Source organism: Apiospora aurea, assembly GCF_038362705.1.
Source record: "Apiospora aurea strain CBS 24483 chromosome Unknown utg000005l_segment0_segment0, whole genome shotgun sequence".
Taxonomy (NCBI): Eukaryota; Fungi; Ascomycota; class Sordariomycetes; order Amphisphaeriales; family Apiosporaceae; genus Apiospora; species Apiospora aurea.
The window spans coordinates 944,685-964,022 of record NW_027117392.1 but is presented as its reverse complement, the minus strand read 5'-3'; the positions used below and the strand labels follow the sequence as shown (position 1 = coordinate 964,022).

The 19,338-nt window shown below is 55.7% G+C and overlaps 8 protein-coding genes across 8 annotated transcripts; 4 read left to right on the top strand and 4 right to left on the bottom strand.

Moving 5' to 3' along the window:
- Positions 1–974: 974 nt before the first annotated feature.
- PG986_006879 (tetratricopeptide-like protein) lies at positions 975–2,152 on the top strand (the record flags this gene model as incomplete). The annotated part of the gene is made up of 2 exons (XM_066843101.1): positions 975–977; positions 1,073–2,152. 2 exons carry the CDS (start codon positions 975–977, stop codon positions 2,150–2,152), a joined length of 1,083 nt encoding a protein of 360 aa, XP_066699213.1.
- A 306-nt stretch (positions 2,153–2,458) lies between these two features.
- On the top strand, positions 2,459–3,013 carry PG986_006878 (uncharacterized protein; the record flags this gene model as incomplete). Its single annotated transcript, XM_066843100.1, has 1 exon — positions 2,459–3,013. One exon carries the CDS (start codon positions 2,459–2,461, stop codon positions 3,011–3,013), a length of 555 nt encoding a protein of 184 aa, XP_066699212.1.
- Positions 3,014–4,893: 1,880 nt separating this feature from the next.
- PG986_006877 (L-2-3-butanediol dehydrogenase) lies at positions 4,894–5,938 on the bottom strand (the record flags this gene model as incomplete). Its single annotated transcript, XM_066843099.1, has 2 exons — positions 4,894–5,485; positions 5,646–5,938. The coding sequence occupies 2 exons, from the start codon at positions 5,936–5,938 to the stop codon at positions 4,894–4,896; spliced, it is 885 nt and encodes a 294-aa protein (XP_066699211.1).
- A 218-nt stretch (positions 5,939–6,156) lies between these two features.
- Positions 6,157–6,342, top strand: PG986_006876 (uncharacterized protein; the record flags this gene model as incomplete). Its single annotated transcript, XM_066843098.1, has 1 exon — positions 6,157–6,342. The coding sequence occupies one exon, from the start codon at positions 6,157–6,159 to the stop codon at positions 6,340–6,342; it is 186 nt and encodes a 61-aa protein (XP_066699210.1).
- A 317-nt stretch (positions 6,343–6,659) lies between these two features.
- Positions 6,660–7,048, bottom strand: PG986_006875 (uncharacterized protein; the record flags this gene model as incomplete). The annotated part of the gene is made up of 3 exons (XM_066843097.1): positions 6,660–6,800; positions 6,891–6,955; positions 7,024–7,048. 3 exons carry the CDS (start codon positions 7,046–7,048, stop codon positions 6,660–6,662), a joined length of 231 nt encoding a protein of 76 aa, XP_066699209.1.
- A 924-nt stretch (positions 7,049–7,972) lies between these two features.
- Positions 7,973–10,156, bottom strand: PG986_006874 (uncharacterized protein; the record flags this gene model as incomplete). The annotated part of the gene is made up of 2 exons (XM_066843096.1): positions 7,973–8,698; positions 8,759–10,156. 2 exons carry the CDS (start codon positions 10,154–10,156, stop codon positions 7,973–7,975), a joined length of 2,124 nt encoding a protein of 707 aa, XP_066699208.1.
- A 2,139-nt stretch (positions 10,157–12,295) lies between these two features.
- PG986_006873 (uncharacterized protein) lies at positions 12,296–14,689 on the top strand (the record flags this gene model as incomplete). The annotated part of the gene is made up of 3 exons (XM_066843095.1): positions 12,296–12,346; positions 12,420–13,085; positions 13,127–14,689. 3 exons carry the CDS (start codon positions 12,296–12,298, stop codon positions 14,687–14,689), a joined length of 2,280 nt encoding a protein of 759 aa, XP_066699207.1.
- Positions 14,690–15,423: 734 nt separating this feature from the next.
- On the bottom strand, positions 15,424–17,472 carry PG986_006872 (6-phosphogluconate dehydrogenase; the record flags this gene model as incomplete). The annotated part of the gene is made up of 4 exons (XM_066843094.1): positions 15,424–16,299; positions 16,370–16,928; positions 17,000–17,032; positions 17,459–17,472. The coding sequence occupies 4 exons, from the start codon at positions 17,470–17,472 to the stop codon at positions 15,424–15,426; spliced, it is 1,482 nt and encodes a 493-aa protein (XP_066699206.1).
- Positions 17,473–19,338: the final 1,866 nt, after the last annotated feature.

Below are 19,338 nucleotides of genomic sequence, written 5' to 3'. Positions count from 1 at the left end.
CGGCACACGTGGGCGAGGCCGCCGCAACCCATCGAATAGCCAACGACGAACAGAGACTGCACCGGCCAAGGCTCCGTCAGCCAAATAGTCGTGAAGATGCGACGGCGATGCTTCATCGTTATTACCACACAACTGCGGTCTGCCTAGGTTTTGTCTTATCATTGTGTATACTGGAGGCTTTAGAGATTCGGCATGATAGGAGAGGAGGAATAGCAAGATAGCCTGTTTTAATTACGCTGGAAACATGGCGAGACGACTATGGTTCTTAGTTGTTTTTATATGCTTGGCTGGGTTTGTATTTGCTAGCAGCACCCACACACACTGTAGCTTGACATATCCTTTCTGGTCCGAGGCAAAGATGCGATTGTACAACAGGTAGCAGCATTGAATTCCAGTTTTGGTCGTGTCACGAGTTCTCCTTTCGCTTGGTTGTGTTTGCTTTTTCCTGTGACCATTTGGATGAAGTAGTATGTGATGGCGTGCATATGCAAAGTGCTCTATACTTATCTATGCCCGGATCAGTTCATCCTAGGTTAGGTTAAGATAAGATCTTGGTGTTGAGTCGGGATCAACCCCGCCTGCCCGCCTCTTTCTTCTGCCACCTGCTAACGCCCCGCTGTTCACCGCCCGGGCACCAGACAGATAGCGTGACGGCAAGAGAGGCACAGGCAGGCAGGCCGGAGGAAGTATCGAGTACATGCCACCCGTAGCTTATTAGGCAGGCCTTTGCTGGCCTCTGCAGGCCAGCAAAGGCCTGCCTGGAGTCGCCCCCGGCTCGAGTCAAATGAAATGTTCTGGAACCTCCAGGAACCTCGTTAGCGACGGGATCCAATCTTGTAAAATATCAACATTCTCCTGAGCCGTGACTGCCAAATCGAGTCTTGCGCGAAAACCTCCCCCTGTTTTCAGTGTTGCAACTTGCAGCCTTTCCAGCTTCACTGTAGCGACAGGCCAACCCGGTTTGGATCAGCAACATGGTGAGCGAGCACTGACGAGCTTCTGCCCCTCCTTCTCTTGTATTACATCACGAACGTCCGTCACCATACAGTAGAGCTAACCTGTGCCTTCGCAGGCGTCCACCTTGACTTCTAAGCAGCGCCTTGCGCTCGCAATCTGCGATTTCCTCTCCACATCCACGGAAGATGGCACCCTGAGCGCCGATGACAAGGACTCCATCGATGTCGCCGTCAACTGCATCGCCGAGTCCTTCAAGGTCGACCCCACCTCCCAGGAGGCCGTCAAGGAGGCTGTCGGCACCCAGAACCTGCTCAAGATCTACAGTGTCTACGAGAAGCTGCAAAGCGCCACCAAGCCCGCTGCTGCTGCTGCTGCTGCTCCGGCTGGCGCATCCGCCGGCGCTGCGTCCGCGGCCGCCTCCAAGACTCCCTCCGAAGACGACAAGAAGAAGGCCGAGGAGCTCAAGGGCCAAGGCAACCGCGCCATGGCTTCCAAGGACTACCCGACCGCCATTGACTTCTACACCCAGGCTCTGGCCCTGCACCCCGGCAATGCCATTTTCCTCTCCAACCGTGCCGCTGCTTACTCGGCCGCTAGAGACCACGAGTCAGCGCGCGCCGACGCCGAGGCTGCTGTCGAGGTCGACCCCAAGTACACCAAGGCCTGGTCCCGACTTGGACTGGCGCGGTTCGCTCTGGGCGATGCCAAGGGCAGCATGGAGGCCTACAAGCAGGGCATTGAACACGAGGGCAACGGTGGCTCTGATGCCATGAAGAAGGGCTTCGAGACGGCCAAGAAGCGCGTCGAGGAGCTCGAGCAAGAGGATCCTGATGCCAGTGCCCCCAGCGCCCGCGGTGGAGCTGGTGGCGCCCCTGATTTCTCCAGCCTCGCAAGCATGCTCGGAGGAGGTGGTGGTGGCGGCGGCGGCGGCGGTGGTATGCCTGATCTCTCCAGCATCATGAGCAACCCCATGTTCGCGCAGATGGCACAGAACATGATGTCGAACCCTGACATGATGAGCAACCTGATGAGCAACCCGCGCCTCCGCGAGATGGCCAACCAGTTCGGATCAGGAGGCGGCATGCCGGACATTGGGGCCCTTATGAGCGACCCCAACATTGCCGACATGGCCAAGAACTTCATGGGCGGGCCCGGCGCTGGACGCGGACCCGGCAGCCCTCCCCCGTCGAGCTAGATGCGGAATTATCAGAAAGAAAACAGGCGTTGCGTGAGCGCTACTATCATGCTGCAACGAAGAACAGCAATGCACTGCACTTTTCGACCAGGAACCTGCATTCATGGGGCTAGATAATTTATATAGACATTATCATGAGACTCACGAAGACTCCGCGTAATGGAACAGATATCTCCTTTTTCAACGCCCTCTCGCTACCCACGTGTGTCTTGAGACCGCATTGACATTGGTACAGGAGACTTCTTAACAAGCCCAAGCAGGAATCCACCCGTCATGATCCAAGTCCGTTGTTTACATCGGTTCCCCATGCTGACACTGACCCGATTCGTCGCATTTCTAGAAACATTCGCGCGTGTTGCCCAGGCACTGCGACTGGCATATCCCGTTCAGGTTGACCTCGTTGGTGACGCCGCCCACCATGTCGTTGCCCGTCTTGCACTGGTCCCAGGTCTTGGTGGCGGCGCCCAGCAGATAGCCCAGGAAGATGCCGTTGTTCCACTCGCGCCAGGCCGTGCAGCACTGGCTGTTGCTGCTGCCGCCACCCCGGCCGCCGTTGGTAGTCGCGGCGGCAGCGGGTTCGAGGTCGGGGTCGACCCAGCACACGGCCACGGAATCGCGCGGCGGCACCGTTGCCTTCTTGTCGGACAGGTAGCTGAAGAGGCCGGAGCAGGTGTCGGCGCGGGCCAGGGCTTTGGAGGTGCAGGTCACGAGGTTGTCGCCGCAGGCGGTGGGGATGCGGCGGGTGGCGCGCGAGTATGGGGGCCGCTGGTACTGCGGCGCGGCCGCTGTGTCGCCGGGGGCGGCAGAATACCAGACTATCGTGGAGTTGTTGGCGTAGGGTTCCTCGTGGAGGACGTGTAGGGCTCGCGCCTGTATGGCGGCGGCGCTGGCGAGGGAGAGCAGTGCCAGGATGGCGGCTCGTAGTAGTACCATTGTGGAATGTGTGGAGGCTGGCTGCTGGAATTGGAGTGTGATGGTAGCTATTAGCTTGGGGATCTTTGGGAGGGAACTCGCCGCCCTCTATACGGAGAGTATTAATATATAGGTATATAATTAGAAATAGACCCTTGGGACGAGGTGTGTGTTAGTGAGACAAGAATAGCTGGCAGGTGGCCGAGATGCTCTACCTTGTCTCAACCTATTTACGGGTTGTCTCTTGATAAGATCGTCCTGTCACCGTAATGGGTTCAGGCATAGGTGAAGAAGAAGAAAAGGGGAGCGGGACTAAACCGCTCGATTTATAGACAGACTACCGGAGGTATCATGGTGTGTCTGTCGCCGTACGCCACGCCGGCAGGATTACTGTTACTCATTGGCACGTGGCAGGCGGACGTTGAAATTGCATCCGATGCGGCCACATCAGGTCCGAATAGGTAAGGAGTGGTAGGGGTTCGCAGTTGTCCCGGTCACTCCCTAGGGAATGATGGAGATGACTGAAAAAAAAAGCCTTGGCTCATCACACCCTCACCTGACGTACGATATGGTGGTATCGTGAGAATTTGGCTGAAAAGCACCCAGGCGGGCATAGCGAAGGGATGGGATGGCTCGCTCTCATGAATCTCTGTCTCGCTCCTTACTTGTATCTGGGCAGGGGACAGAATCTAACCTGGTAACAGGCATAGCGAGAACACCACCAATACCAATACCACAATTTCCCCGTTGGCAACGTTGGGGGGGGTTGTTCTGTTCCATCCACCATCCCGTTCTGGATGTCTGTATATTTTTAGTACTATAGGGTGCGCCACCTATCGAAATGAGTGAGGGCAGAAGGAAGAAAGGGATGCACGGTAGATACTGTACAGGCAGGCCAGGGGCGGCTCACCTTCTGGTCCCGGGTTGCATTTACCCGTGGACTGGCCAGGACCACCACATCCGGCCCTTCCCTTCTGTTTGCTCGTGCCCTAGGGAAGATCAGTGCCGGCGATGTATCCGAAACATGCATGACCACTAACTACGATGAACCCGATAAGACAGTGAGAAGACGGAAAAAGGAAAAGAAAAGGCCTGCATCTGCAGTCTGCAGTGCAGGCAATGAGCGGCACAGCAGCAACACTATCGAAATGTACGCTCGGACCGCCCCGCCCCCTTCAATCCGTCTACTCGTAGACTTGTCGTCGTCGAGGTGGTGTCGGTTGGGAAAAAGGGTTGGCCAAGCAGTACAGCGGCGATGTCATCAGGTATGGTGGCATTGGCGAATCCTACCTCATATCGGGCTTCGGTTCTGGAACGATATGTACTCGGGGAACCACAGCTCGCCAAGTCAGTAGGTATGTACCGCTGGGTGGCTTGGCAGTGTCACTTCGTTCTAGATCCCGATTGGGCTGAGGTTCATGAACCCGACAGCACATTGCCCTCTTTTGGCAACTTTGCTTCTGCTCTGGCGCCGCTATGGATGGCATGCATTGAACGGCTAGATCTTCTACATGGCCCAGGCCTGCATCCAAGGCAGGTTCCCGGCTTCTCGCTCTGACATCGGGAGCAAGGCCTCTTCTGCTAGCAGGTTCTTTTTTGTTTGCCCACATTTCGTAGACCGTACAATCAATTCGCTTAGGAGCACGGCTATTGCTGGAAAGGAGCTCTTCCAGTAAGGAGGTCAGAAGATCCTCATGGGGACTTCTCTACCGTATGAACGAACAGGCGAACATGCATGGAATACCTGCACATAACGAACGACAAGGCAGGCCAAGAATAGCATGGTAATAGTAACAGGCCGTCAAATTTTCACAGCTCTCGGAAGAGTATCAAGTAAATACCATCCCCCCGTCCACAATCTGCGTCTGCCCCGTAACGAAATCACTATCCGGACTCGCCAGGAAGCTCACAAGCTTAGCCACGTCCTCGGGCTCGCTGACCCGCTCCAACACGCTCCCCTCCCTCGCATACCTCCGCATCACATCACCCTTCTCGTGCTTCTTCTCGCCGCTGCCGCCGCCATCCTCTCCTTTCTTACTGTTCTGCTCCTCCTCCTGCTTCGCCATGCCCGCATCGATCAGATCCCACATCCCCGTCCCCACGATGCCCGGCGCGTACCCGTTGGCCGTGATGTGGTGCCGCGCCAGCTCGACGGCGTAGGCGTGCGTGAGGCCCCGGACCGCCCACTTGGTCGCCGAGTAGTGGCCCAGCAGCGCCATGGGCCTGAAGCCCGCGATCGAGGCCGCCGCCACCAGCTTGCCCGGGTCCGAGGCCGTGCAGGTCCCCTGCGTGAGCAGCTGCCGCGCCGCCTCGGCGAAGCAGTTGTCCACGCCCAGCACGTTGACGGAGAGCAGGCGCTCGAAGTCGGCCGGGGTCGCGGACAGGACCGGCTTGACTAGGGTTATGCCGGCGTTGGCCACCCTGTTTGGTGCAGTGTAAGTCACGGTCTCACCCTTTCTTTCTTTTTTCTTTTTTTTTTTTTTTTTTTTTGATGCGACCCAATATAGTTTAGTTGTTGAGATAGAACGGAAGCCTGGGGAAGGGGAAACGGCAGTGTTAGTCTGCACTCGCGGCGACTTACATGGTCTTCAGAGGACCCAACTCCTTGACGCTCGTCTGTACGAGCTGTACCACTTCGTCCCGCTTCGAGACGTCGGCAATGGCGACGCAAGAACGCCTTCCCATACCCTGGATCTCCTTGGCCACCGCCTCACAGCTTTCCCTATTGGCGCCGACATCATTGACGCATACGTCGTAGCCATCCGCGGCCAGGCGCAAGGCGATCGCTTTGCCTATACCCTGGCTCGACCCCGTCACGATAGCGCTCCGAGGCCCCGGGAAGGCGCGGGCTGTTGCCGATGGGGCGGGATTCATGGTTGCGGCTTTCGTATAGACAGACAACTAACTACCTTACTAGAGATGGTGATGCAAAATGCATCTTGCATTCTTTCTTCAGCAGATTTTCGGCATATATATATATAGCCAAGTAGATCTACAGGTGCAACGTGGAACACTGTAGCTCTATCGTTCCCCGCATGCAACACCCCCTCCTTCCCGGCCGGCTCACCGCAGTCCCCAGAGCGTACGACATGATGGTGCAAATGTGGGTGCTGCCCCAGATTGGCCATTGCTGTATAGGTGCCCAGCGTCTCGGCCTGAATAGTGCCGAGAGTCGCGGCGCGGGCGAGAAGCCGCAGTCAACGCGGATGAGGAACCGCAACGCTCTGGACCAGTTGGCTCGTGTAAGATTACGCGTAAACTCGCGCAAAACGTCTTAAGCTGCTGGAGACGTCGACGACGACGACGACGAAATATGTAGTAGTGTAATAGAGTCGAATTGTTTTTGTTTTGTTTTTTACTTGTATTCCCCAAAAGGCCGTAGAACGCCACCCAATGCATTACCATTAAAATATGCCGATCGCTTCTACTTTCTTGTTCGGACGGCACGGAGAGAGGAGCAATACGTCTTGGCGGTCGTAGTGTACACAGGCTCTCTCGGTCCATCATCACCTCTTCCGAGCCGTCCTCTTCTTCTTACTATATCTTCTTCATCATACAAGGGAGGGGGCTTGCCGTTCGGTAGAGACCGATGGTACTAGACCTTGAAACCGAAGCCGGCCATGCAGCTCCGGTACTGCTGGATGGTGGGCTGGCAGTCGGCCGCGGGATCCGCCGACTTGGAGAAGAGCATGCACTCGTCGCGCTTCGACTTCTCGTCCTTGCAGACGCAGCAGGGCTGGATGGAGGCGACAAACGTTAGTCAATGCGCATAGAAGAAGCGACACCTTCCCAGCTTGCTTCTGGCGAAAATGGGGTCGGCGCATACCTTGGGCTTCGACTCTGTAGAGGCGGCGACGGGTTTGGCGTCTGGCTTGGAAGCCAGGGAAGAAGCTAGTAGCGAATTGTCAGGCTGCGGACTTGCGACTGCAGGGCCGCCAATGGGCAATGGGAGAACGTACGCATGGAAACGCTTTGAGAGGCCATGGCGACAACGATTCTGAACGGGATTCAAAGATCGAACTTGGTGTTGAGCGGGTTGTCGAGGGATTGGGTGGCGTGATGATTTCCAATCCGTACCCTTTTCTCGGCTAGAATCTGGCCCAAATTCTTTATTTAGGTAAGCATTATCGACTATCAATCAGTCAATCACTCATTAGACCCTGGAATTTTCATTTCCTTTAGCCAAAAGTGCTAGGTTAAAGTAGCTCGACAATATCGCATTATGTCATAGACTAGCATAATATTCATCAATGCATAACTCTATCTTTTAGGGTAGTTCTCACGTTCTTATGCAGCCACCGCAGCCTTTCATGGGCACTCCGACTTACACTTACCGCCTCGTCGGCTCGGAACGAGACGAGACGGCCTCGGTTTCAGACAACCGGGTCACAATTGTTCGAGAAGAATCTAGCTTCCATGCCAATGCTGCTGCGCCGAGGCATTCAGACGGACTGATCCATGCCGCCACGCAACGTCTTCTTCTCATCTTATCCTCTTTCTTGGCTGACAGTTGCCTTGAGACGAACATGTCCAGATCCAGGGGCAAGGGAAGGGATCCTGCGCTTCTCTACTTTTTGTGGGTTATGCGTCTGGAGAAGCACCACGAAGACACGAGATGGTTGCAAGAAGAGCATTGTAATAATATTGTAATAACTGTGTGCAAAGGTTTACACCTCTGGTCTTGATTTGATTTGATTTGATAATAATGATAATAATGATAATAATAATAATAATAATACTAATTTGGACTTTTATTTGCTAATTCTGCGAGTCTTCGCAGGCGTCCATTAACGAATAGGGGATCTGCCTTGGTGGTAACGAAGGTTGTATAGACTTGACCCATTGAATACATTCCAACCTTCGCGCGTACATGTTCTTCCAATAATGGCTACACCGTCAGTCTATAGCTTAAAGCAACAGTAGCAACATAGCGCAGCCAGAAATTCCCGTCATCAACGTAGCGGGAAGGGTGGCCAGACCCGCCGCATTAGGCCGCTCTTCGGTGGTAATGGCCTGTCCGGCGGTATCACTCGCAACAACGGCTTGGACAGCAGTCCGGGCCGAGGCACCAGCAGTACTGGTTGAGAAGGTCAGAGGAGGCTGCACGCTAGTTGGGAAAGTCAGAGGGCGCTGCACGCTGGTCGAGCTCGCAGCCTGGCTGCTAGTCGATGGCAGAGGGGTCTTTGACGAGTTCTCACTCTCCGCAGCCTTGTCAGGGGTGTTACCACCGTTCCGCGTGCCATCGGGCCCGTTGCTGTCACCGCCAGCAGGAGGCTGGGGGCGATCCGAGTTTCCGCCCTCCTTAGGGCTAGGGCTGTTGCCACCGTTTCGCGTACCGTCGGGCCTGCCGTTGTTCACACCGCCAGCCCCGCCAGCGGCTTCCGGGCCTCTGGCAGTGCCCGATCCAGGGAGGGGCTGGGGAGACGTAGGGCTCGCGCCAGCCGCCTTTGTGCCAGCCAAAGGCAGGGAAGCACTGCCCGTAGGCCGAGGAGCGGCAGGGGCACTGGAAGCAGGAGCAAGCACTGGATTAGCGTCAAGGGTCGGGAGAGCTCCGGCAGAGCTGCCTCGGGGAACGGCAGCACTGGAGGAAGCGACGACAGCCTGAGACTGGGAAGCCGGGACTGAGACGGACTCCTATTGATTCATTAGCCGACTAACGTATTGAAAATCATCTGCCTCGAAATCAGGACTTACCGAGTTGATGGCTGCGGAGCTCCGCGAAGCAGAAGTAGCAGCAACGGCGGGCTTCGAGAAGCTCTGAGCAGCAGAACTAGAGGCCACAGCGATTCTCGAAAAACTCCGCGCAACGGAACTAGCCACAGCGGCGGGCCGCGAAGCGCTCCGAGAGGCGGAACTAGCGGCGGCGGCGGGTACTGAAGCGCTTTGAGTGATAGAAGTAGCAACCGCAGCGGGTTTCGAGGTACTTCGAGTCACAGAGCCGGCGACCGCGGCCGGCTTTGAAGAGCTTTGGGCAATAGGACTAGCTACAGCGGCGATAGTCGAAGAGCTACGCGCGGCAGTGGCTGCGGGTGCGGGTGCAGAACGTACCAAAGACGAGCTAGCGGCAGGGGCTGGGAGGAGGGTCTTGGAAGAGGAGGCAGCAGCAGCAGAACCAGGTCTGGACTGAAGGGACGCAGCAGTCGTAGGAAGGGCCTTGATCCCAGAAGACGTCGTTTCAAGCTTCGGAAGAGGTGTCACAGAGGTAGTGGTAGGCTTGACCGGCTCTGCGGCAGGCTTCGATGATGCCTTGGTTTCCAGAGACTGTTTCAGAGAAGTGGCCTTAGCAGAGGCTGTTGTTTGGACAGACGTTGTGGCTTTAGCAGACGTTGTGGCTTTAGCAGACGCTGTAGTTTGAGCAGTAGCTGTGGTCTTAGCAGATGCGGTTGTTTCAGCAACTGCTGTGGTCTTGACAGACGCTGTTGTTTGAGCAACTGCTGTTGTTTTGGCAGACTTGGTGGCTTTGGCAGGCTCTGGGGTTGATGTGGATGTCTTGGTTTCTTGGGATTGCTTGGCAGATGTTGTCGTCTTGGCTGCTCCCTCCTGTCCCTTGTTCCCCTGTTGGTTGTTGCTGTTCTGGCCATCGTTCTGGCCCTGAGGTGTCTTCTTCTTCTTGTCGCCAGAAGAACCCTGCTGACCAGCAGTCTGGCCGCCTCCCTGGCCACCGTTCTGGCTGCCGTTCTGGCCCTGGGGCGTCTTCGTCTGTCCATCAGAAGAGTCCTTTTGGCCGCCGGTCTGGCCATTGCCTTGACCACCGTTCTGACCTTGGGGTGTATTCTTCTGTTCGTCAGAAGAGTCCTTCTGACCACCGTTCTGACCCTGAGTAGTCTTCTTCTGTCCGTCAGACGAGTTCTGCTGACCACCGTTCTGGCCTTGGGGTGCCTTCTTCTGTCCGTCCGAAGAATCCTGTTGGCCCTGCCCGTTCCCCTTCCGGTTTCCGGGGAGTGCAGTGTCCAGGGATGCCTTTGCAGTAGTAGCAGGCTGGGCTTTGCCAGTGGTTAACTCTGCTTTGTTGGGTGTTCTGCTCAGGTCTTGTGCCTGCCCGAGTGCCGCACCCAACACAACAAGGGCGGCGGTAAAGTATGTTTGCTTCATTTTGAGTGGAATGTAGTGTGTGATGAACCAGCAACGAAAGAATATGAAAGAGAGCCCACAGGGTCTCAAAAGAAGTCGGTATAAGCGTATCCAGAGCAATCTATACAGACCAGGAATGGAGAGTCTGCTTCAAGTAGCTGACCGGCAGATAACGTATAAGGAGTGACGAGAAAAATAAGTAATAAAAAGAAGACAATACTGCTTCAACGGAAGCAGGCGAGAGAGCGAATACACACAGAAACCGAACGGGAGCGATAGAGGCAGGAGGGTGAAGGGAAGCAGGGCAGGTAACAAGGGGTTCTCAGGTCCTCTTGTATGACGCCGCACCCTGGTCACTCAAGTGCCTTAATGATCTGCGGCAGCAGTCCCCGAGGCAGGAATTTCGTCCCATACCATGGCGCCGGAGGAGCCGTTTGGTGCAGAGTGGTATTAGATCTCGACCTGTTGGGCTTTCAAGGACTTCAGGTGGGGATGGGAGGGACGGAGTTGAGACCGAGATAGAGATGTGAGGCCGAGGGGTATAGAAACGAGACTAGGCCACCCCTGCAGATCAAGCGACCCCGTGCCAGGAACCGGAATGCGGCTCTTCGTCTGGCAAGCCCGAGGAACATTCTTAAAAGTTTTCTGGTCAGAAACTTGTCCAAATCCCAAAGATTGGTTGGGTGTTAGACACGTTGGAGATGTTTCGTAGGGTAGCAGAGACTGCATCGCAAACGAGCTTGCGATGTGTAGTTGAACCTTTCGTGGGGCGCAAGAGAGATCTATGTCAACCGATCATCGCCCCGGAGTCGGCTCGAGATGACTAGATCTGTAGCTGCCGTTGTTTGACAGGAGGCTGTGCAGAGTAGTTCGAGCATTGACAGAAGCCTATCGCATATAGGTGACAGAACGTTGCCAGACACTAGCAGATCATGTCAAACTGTACTTTAGGGATTCCCTATGCATTTCGATTGCCTACCTGTTACGAGTTTTCCCTGTCTTGATCTTCGCTCTGTCCTAGATACCTACCCCATCTCACGAACACCAGATCTGGATGATCGGAAAGCAGATTGAAAGTTGAGATGCATGACCCGCTCCCAGCTGAGGGAGGAATTTCCAGCGGGCGTCACTCGTGCGGTACAACGGAGGACCGAAACGACAAGAGGGTAAGAAGGTTCTGCACACCATCCACTGGCAAGGGTGCTGAACGGAGCCGGCTCCACGGGCGCGCGGCTGAGCTCGGGCGTTGTGAGAACCCCCTGTTGAGGCTCTGACACGAAGAATTCGTAATGGGCATGGGGTGAAACAACGTTGAGGAGATGTGTTTAAGCGAGTCGCCTGTGGTCGGACGAGAACAAAACCGACGGTGGGCCGTCATCAAGACGTTTACGGTCACGATTCAACAAGATCTAAAATAGAATCCCAGAAAACCGGTTGCTATTCTCATGCGCAAGGACTTGATACCTGCAAGTCCGGGGAAGGAGGGCTTCCGGCTCCTCAATCCTCAATCCTCAACGGAGGCGGAGACGGAGACGGAGACGGAGACGGAACAAGGGAAACGGTGCCCTGCGCATTGGGCTGCTACCGCCAGCCGCCCGCAGTATAGATCGGCCGTATGGGTCCAAGAGAAGGAGACGAATTCTTCAATCCAATAGGAACAAGATAGAATACTTACCTATCAGAATGCAAGTCGAGTTTACAAGACGGGGCAGAGTGAATGCACAGCGACAAGGGATTTGGAGAGGTCGCCGGTGGCTGGGACAGTTTGTGGCTTGTGCTTGTGCTTGTGCTTGTGCTTGTGCTTGTGCTTGTGGCGGGCGGGTGGTCCGAGCTGACCCGAGTGGCCTAATCTTTGCCGGGGTCTGGTGTTTGAACGCGACAAGACTTTAATCAGCCAAACAACCAATCAATCACGGTCGCCAGCCTCGTCAGCAAGAGTCCAGTCGCGACCTAAGCTCTGAATTGTGTTGAACCATCAAGACTCGAAATTGAATTGCTTCATCAGCCTCGCCGTCGCGGTCGCATTCAATACAGGCACCCAACCAACACCATTCGACTGCGCAATCCCTCCAGGTGCAGGCCCATGTAGACTGCACCATCCATTGCTCTATCAATTTAATGATCTGAGGCCCTCATTCTCTGCCCCCTTCCTCCACAAACATGTCGAACATGAGTTTATCGGATCCAGGTCATGGAGTTGCGGGCGAACTGGTATGTAACAGTCCGAGCCATTGACATGATGTTGCGATCACCACGAGCATCAGTTCTAACCCGCGCCTTTTAGCTCCCTCATGTGCACCTCCTGTCGACGTTCCGGTACACGCAGAAAGCGCGCGTCGAAATCCCCGAAGTCACCAACTGGTTGATGAATGCGCCCCAGATCGCTCGCGACAAGGCGCCCTTCTTCTGGACATACCTCGACCGCCCCGAGAATGGCTACATCACACTCACATGGCAGCCTCTTCAACTGATGGGCACCAACTTCGCCAGCGACGGCTACATCTGGCCGCCCCAAGAGCAGTATTTTACCCAGGAAGTCGGCAACGGAGTCGTCCTCGAGATGTACTACCACCGCGCCGGCTATGCGCTGGGCGAGCCTATCGCTACTCACTCGCGCAGGCGCTTCCGCCTCATCCCGCCCAACGTCCACAACCCCAATGCGCCCCAGGTCGATCCGAGCCTTTGGATTGTCCACTACGGGCCCATCGACAACAACGAGCGCATTCCTGTGCAGATGCTGCCGCGCGATCCTCGTACTGACAGTACACTGCAAACTCGCGCCTACCTGCAGCGATGCGGACAGATCCAGCGCAAAGAGTTCATTCTTGGAGATCGCGTGAACTGGCCCCAAATCGCATGGCCTAGAGAGCCCGCGAGGCAACCCGTGTATGCTGGTAATAGGGGAGGTGTGCCCGCAGCGGTCGCGTATCCTACCCACCCCCTACTGGTGGTGCGCCTTCTTCAAAGCGGGCTCGGATACACCCACCTCAGAATCAACCACCTGCCGCCATCGGAGTCTTGCCCCCATCCGAGGGTGCTTACGATGACGATGAGGACACATCGCGAGGCGATCTGTTTGACCACTTGACACCGCGCGAAATCAGTCTTGTTCGGTACCGTCAGAATCATGAGTGGATGGAAGAGATCTTGTCCTCGCCATACAGAATGGGCCAAATTGGTTTCACCAATCTAGGACTTGGCATGAAGGGCGAGTTGTCAAGCTTGACTGATGGTATCTTCGAGGCGCAGGGCGCTGATGCTGCGGACCACCACCCCGTTAAGGCGGCAGGCCATCTGGACCCGAAGCTGGCCGAAGAATTCCGCAAACGAGTTGACGAGCGCATTGCTTCGACGAACGATGAAATTGCCAAATTGAAAGCGGAACATGAGAAGAAGATGGCCAAGTTCAAGAAGAACTCCCTTCTGACGACAGCTGAGAAGGAGCTAAGGTATGCCGTGGATGATGCGGGTCCTGGCGCGATTACCCTGGAAACTCGACCGGAGGAGCCTGAGGAAGGATCAGGACGATGGACGTCAAAGCAGAACAAGAGCGTCGATGACATCGTATCACAAGTCGAGGCGCAGCTAGGTCGTCACGCTGAAGTCATATACGACTTGAGACGAATCCAAGACGGTGGCTACCAAGAGCCTGCCCCTGAGCCCGCTGAGCCTTCGCCTGTGCCGCAACCTGCTCCCACTGCGGGTGCGACGGGCAGCAACGCCATGTCCCGCCAGGGTTCTCAGCAAAGTAACATTATGCTGGGTGGTGACTCGGATGTCGACATGGGCGGCACCGCCGCAAGCATGCTTGACCAGATGCATACGGGCATCTCCTCCACCTCGACTCCGGCCAACAACTTCTCAACCCCTCAGGGCCAGTTGTCAGCTATGCCGTCCAATGCGGCGACCCCAGCTAATGCAAATGTGCCTTCTATGCCTACGGTACCAGAGGCCCCCAAGCAGGAGACATCTGGCGACGTCTCGATGTCGGGTACTGATGAGCACCCTTCGAATACCACTGCGCCAGACCAAGGCACGGGTAGTGGTGAATGGGTCGTCGTCCCTAAAGGTGGCGTGACTCCTGACCCAACAGCCGCTGCGCCTGCCGGTAACCCCCCGTCTGCCAACGCCGCTGCTACATCTACTCCGACTACCGCTGCGCCGTCCGAACCTGCTGCTGCTGCTAAAGCCAGCCCTGAGTCGTCAGCGCCGCAACAGCCACAACCGCCGCAGCAACAACCACAGCAGCCGCAGCAGCCACCCGCAGCCACCGCCACGCCGGCCACTAACAAATCCGGCAGCGACACTCCCGCCGCCGCCAGCACAGCCAGCATGGGTTTCGACGCGGACAACGACTTCGGCTCCCTCGGCGACCTCGACACAGCCGGCGACGCCCTCGCCAGCTTCAACACCGACACTCCCGGCGATCTCGGCGGCGACTTCATGGAGGACTCGGCATTCGGCGAGGCCTTCCACGGTGTCGAGTCTGCCGGCGGTTCCATAGGAGGAGACGATGGCGACAGCGGTACCCCTGCTGCGGACTCGGGCATCTGAAGAAGGCAACAAATATTAGAGGCTACGTAGATTAAGAAAGGACAGGCAAATCAAACAGGTATTGCATTCTACTAAGGCTTACATTATTCTACTCGACAAATAGGGGGGAGCTTCGAACTCAAGGTTGAAATTGGCTTGGCAAAGGAGTGTGGCGAAAATGACTCTTCCGCGAGACGGACCGGTTCTTCTCTCCTACAGGTGTGTAAGATGACAAGAGGGTGAGCGTTGAATAATGGTAAAGGGTGAGTTTGGGCCTTTACTGTAGACGCTTCTTTTCGAGAGCTGTAGTAAAAGAACTTCAATTTACAGTTTGCTAGTGTTCGGGCCTAATCTTGCCATTGCTGCGATGAAGTTAGAAGTGTATGGTGGGTGATAAGCACCCGAAGCAAGAATACACGACAGTTCGCCGGGTACGATGAAAAGGCCGGCGACATTGCTTGCGTTCGCATAAACCGATAAAGTGATTGCGGTTCGAATTGTCGGGGATGATTGTTCGTAGCTTTAGAGCGATTCTAGTACATTTTCTGGCGTTACTACGTATTACCAAGTCACCAAGCGACATAAAGACATTCGTTTTGGTCATTCATTCTTTTTCATTTCTATTGTGCGGTCATCCTAGTCCAACATGACATTAACAGATGTTGTCGTTGACCGCACCCTAACCCATTACCTATTTACCGGGCAAGGCCTCGCTTCTTGCCATGATATCTCTAAATGAAGCTAAATGAAACATCTTATGCCTGGTAGGTAGAGGCAGAAACGTTACCACCACGGCCGGTCCAGTTCACGTGGATGTACTGGCCCTGGGGGTACTTCTCGTTGGCAGCCTCGGGCTTGACCTGGAAGGTGTGGGCACCGAAGTAGTCACGCTGGGCCTGCAGAAGGTTGGCAGGGAGATCCTTGGTGCGGTAGCCGTCGAACCAGGACAAGGCAGTGGAGAAAGCCGGGGTCGGGATTCCGAGCAGGGCGGCCTTGGAGATGACGTCTCTCCAGCCGGGCTGGGCCTTGTGGATGGCCTTGTTGAAGAAGTCGTCGAACAGCAAGTTCTCGAGCTCGGGGTTGTTGCGGTAAGCAGCAGTGATGTCCTTCAGGAAGACGGAGCGGATGATGCATCCACCGCGCCACATCAGGGCGATGGAGGGCTTGTTCAGCTTCCACTTATACTCGCGGGCAGCCTCTTGCATCAGCATGAAGCCCTGGGCGTAAGAGATGATCTTGGAGGCGTAGAGGGCCTGCTCGAGATCCTCAAGGAACTGCTCCTTGTTGCCCTCGAACTTGGTGGTGCGGCCGACGTACTGGAGCAGACCGGAGGCCTTGGTACGCTCAGCCTTGACAGAAGACAGGCAGCGGGCCAGGACGGACTCGGCGATCAGAGTGACGGGCATGCCGAGGTCGAGAGCGTTGATGGCAGTCCACTTGCCGGTACCCTTCTGGCCAGCCTGGTCGAGGATCTTCTCGACCAGAGGAGTGCCATCGTCGTCGTTGAAGTACATGATGTCACGGGTGATCTCAATCAGGAAAGAGTCCAGGACACCCTTGTTCCACTTGGCGAAGGTGTCACCCATCTCCTTGTTGGTCATGCCGAGACCACGCTTCATGATGTCGTAGGCCTGTCGGTGGGGGGTTCTTGTCAGCGCTGAACTTGGGCAAAACGTCGAATGATTGGGAGGAAATGCTTACCTCGCAGATGAGCTGCATGTCACCGTACTCGATACCGTTGTGGACCATCTTGACGTAGTGACCAGCACCCTCGTCACCGACCCACTCGCAGCAGGGCTCGTTTTCGGTGCTCTTGGCGGCGATACCCTGGAAGATGTCCTTGATGTAGGGCCAGGCGGCCTCGTCACCACCGGGCATCATGGAGGGGCCGTAGCGGGCACCCTCCTCACCACCGGAGACACCAGAGCCGACGAATCGGATGCCCTTGGTGGTCAGGTATTGTGTGCGGCGGTTGGAGTCGGGGAAGTGAGAGTTGCCACCATCGATGATGATGTCGCCCTTCTCCAGGAGGGGCAGGAGGGTCTCGATCCAGTCATCGACGGCCTTGCCGGCCTGGACGAGGAGCATGACTCGGCGGGGCTTCTTGAGCTTGGAGATGAACTCCTCGTTGGAGTGGGCACCGACGATGGACTTGCCCTTGGCCTCGTTCTCGAGGAACTTGTCGACCTTGGAGACGGTACGGTTGTAGGCGCAGACGGTGAAACCGTGGTCGGCCATGTTCATGATCAGGTTCTGACCCCTGCGGTATTTATTAGGCTGTGGACTTGGGCGCCGGGGCGCTCACGGAGAGCGAGAGGGGAGTAAACGTACATGACGGCCAGACCGATGAGGCCGAGATCAGCACTTTGCAGATAGTTAGCATTTTCTCCTTGTTGGTTTTGGTTCTTCCTCTCTTGCGAGTGGCTATGCGGTAATGAGAGAGGGAGGCATGACAATGGGTGCAGGAAGGACTAGGTGAGCTCACACGCCTGCTCCATAGTGGCCGGTGATGTTGCTCAGACGTGCCCTGGGACCCCGACAAGCTTCCTTTTAGTCACAGAAGCCGCGAAACGTGTCGAGCGACGGTAGAAGGAAAAGGGGAACAAGCCATTGGCAGTCAAGAGGCGTTGAGCCTCTCCAAGCATCAATGCAGGCAACCATTCCCATTGACGTCGCGGGGTGGTGGGGTAGGTAGCCCTCACCCTCTCCCTCTCTGTCGCTGACGGAAGCAGGACAAGAGGGAGAGGAGGGGTAGATAGATAGACGGGGAGGTGTTCAGTAGCGACTTACACGGCTCCAGACATGATTGCGGATGAGCTGCGTGATGCTCAATTGGATTAGACTCGGTTGAGGGAGGACGAGGAATAATCTGTCAAAGATTCACAACAATGTAGTCTCTGTCAAAGAGGGAGAGTTGTTTTTTGGGGGGTTTGGGGTCAGAAGAGAGAGTAGAATAGGTAGGGCCGGATGATGGCGGGACTGTCGTAGTTTTTCTATTAGTAGGCCACCTTCGACCTTCCTTCCTCAGTCCCTCATTCCCTAGCAAGCGGCGTGGGACTGGGTGACGGGTCAAAGTGGGCTGGAGGGGTAAAACACTTTTGTTAGCCAAGGCCAAGCACAAGCAGGACCAGCAAACTGAACGAGTACCTCGACGGGCTACCACTGGCACCACTGGCACCACTGGCACCACTGGCAGGCCGGGCTACCCAACCCATGCCCATGCCCATGCCCATGCCATGCCCATGGAGCCATGGAGCCCATCCGGCACACAGGCGTCCGTCGCTCTAGAGAGGCTACCTAGGTACTGGTCGATCGTGCATTTATGCAGCGGCGTTTCGTGTCGAGGGGGTAGATAGAGCCTAGCTGGCTAGGTACCTAAGGGGTTCATGTCCGCAAATGCCTCTTCCTCCGACTCCAAGGGGACGACGGGCTTACTCATGTGCTCGCTCTACAGTACCACGGTGTATACAGACCTCCATGCATCCATCCAATGGTACGAACCGGCTAGATGAGGCCAATATCGATACTCATGTGACTGCAGGCGTATACGGTTCACCTACTTTTTAGGTAGACAGCCAATCATCCAGGAAGCAAAATACACGCATTCGGGAACGTGGTTTGCTGTATAACTAACAAACTGCTCATCCCCCGAGTAAGCATCTACTAATACAAGTCCCTGGTGGCCTATCCTATCCCCGATGCCAGGCCCGAATGCACATGGCCTTTGTCCAACAAAACCGGCCCCTCCCATCGGAATTTGGCCCAGCATGCAAGCATGGGTGGCCATCAATGCTGCCTTGCAAATACGCAGCGTCCGTTTTATCTTCCTGGCGACGAAGATGCATAGCTTCATCCAGATGCTCAAAGCCTGGCTTGGCAAACCACCAACAGCGCTCGATTGCTCATTTTTGTCAATGCTGGCCACGTTGAGCTGCTCCAGCTGGTGGTGTTCTTGCTCGGGCCCGTGGGACGAGATGCCGGCGATTGATTCCCGCGGTTCGTACTTGACTCGTCCGCACTGTCACTCCAACATCATCAGAAGCTTCTTTTCTTTCAGCCTGAACTGCCTCCATGGCCCGATGCCACTGAAAGTGGTTACGGCTATCACTACGAGTCTTTCATCTAGCAACTAATTCCCTCTCGAACCCCACGATGGAATCCCCCGGCGGCCGTAATAAGAGCTATATGGTACATTCCATATATGATGTTTGTAAGCTGCCATCTTGCTGCTTGTCCGAGTTGCTACCCCGACGCACACACATAGCTCCGAAACACAAGCAGATGCATGTAAGCTTTAAGCTCCGGGACCCAAGCTACTACTACTACTACTACAAGACGGCCAAGCCCAGCGACCCTGGTCCGTAGCGTCGACTCCCAACTCCTGAACCGAACAACCCTGCTTTCTACGTATTACTAAGATCCAGAAATTCTTCGCTACTACTAGAGTGCCTAGGCTAGTAGTAGACACACAATCCCGTCTCCAGCCACCTGGGCCTGCGCGGTGGGAGCTCACTTGTCCGAGTGCACAGTTCCCAAATGGTCACTGTTATCGCCGATGCACCGCTTTACGTCTTAAAGTGGGCACGCCTCCGTCGATTCCAGTACGGATACGATACATAGGGAAATATCAGTTGTCACCACACTTGGGCTAATAAGGTAAGCAGGCTCCT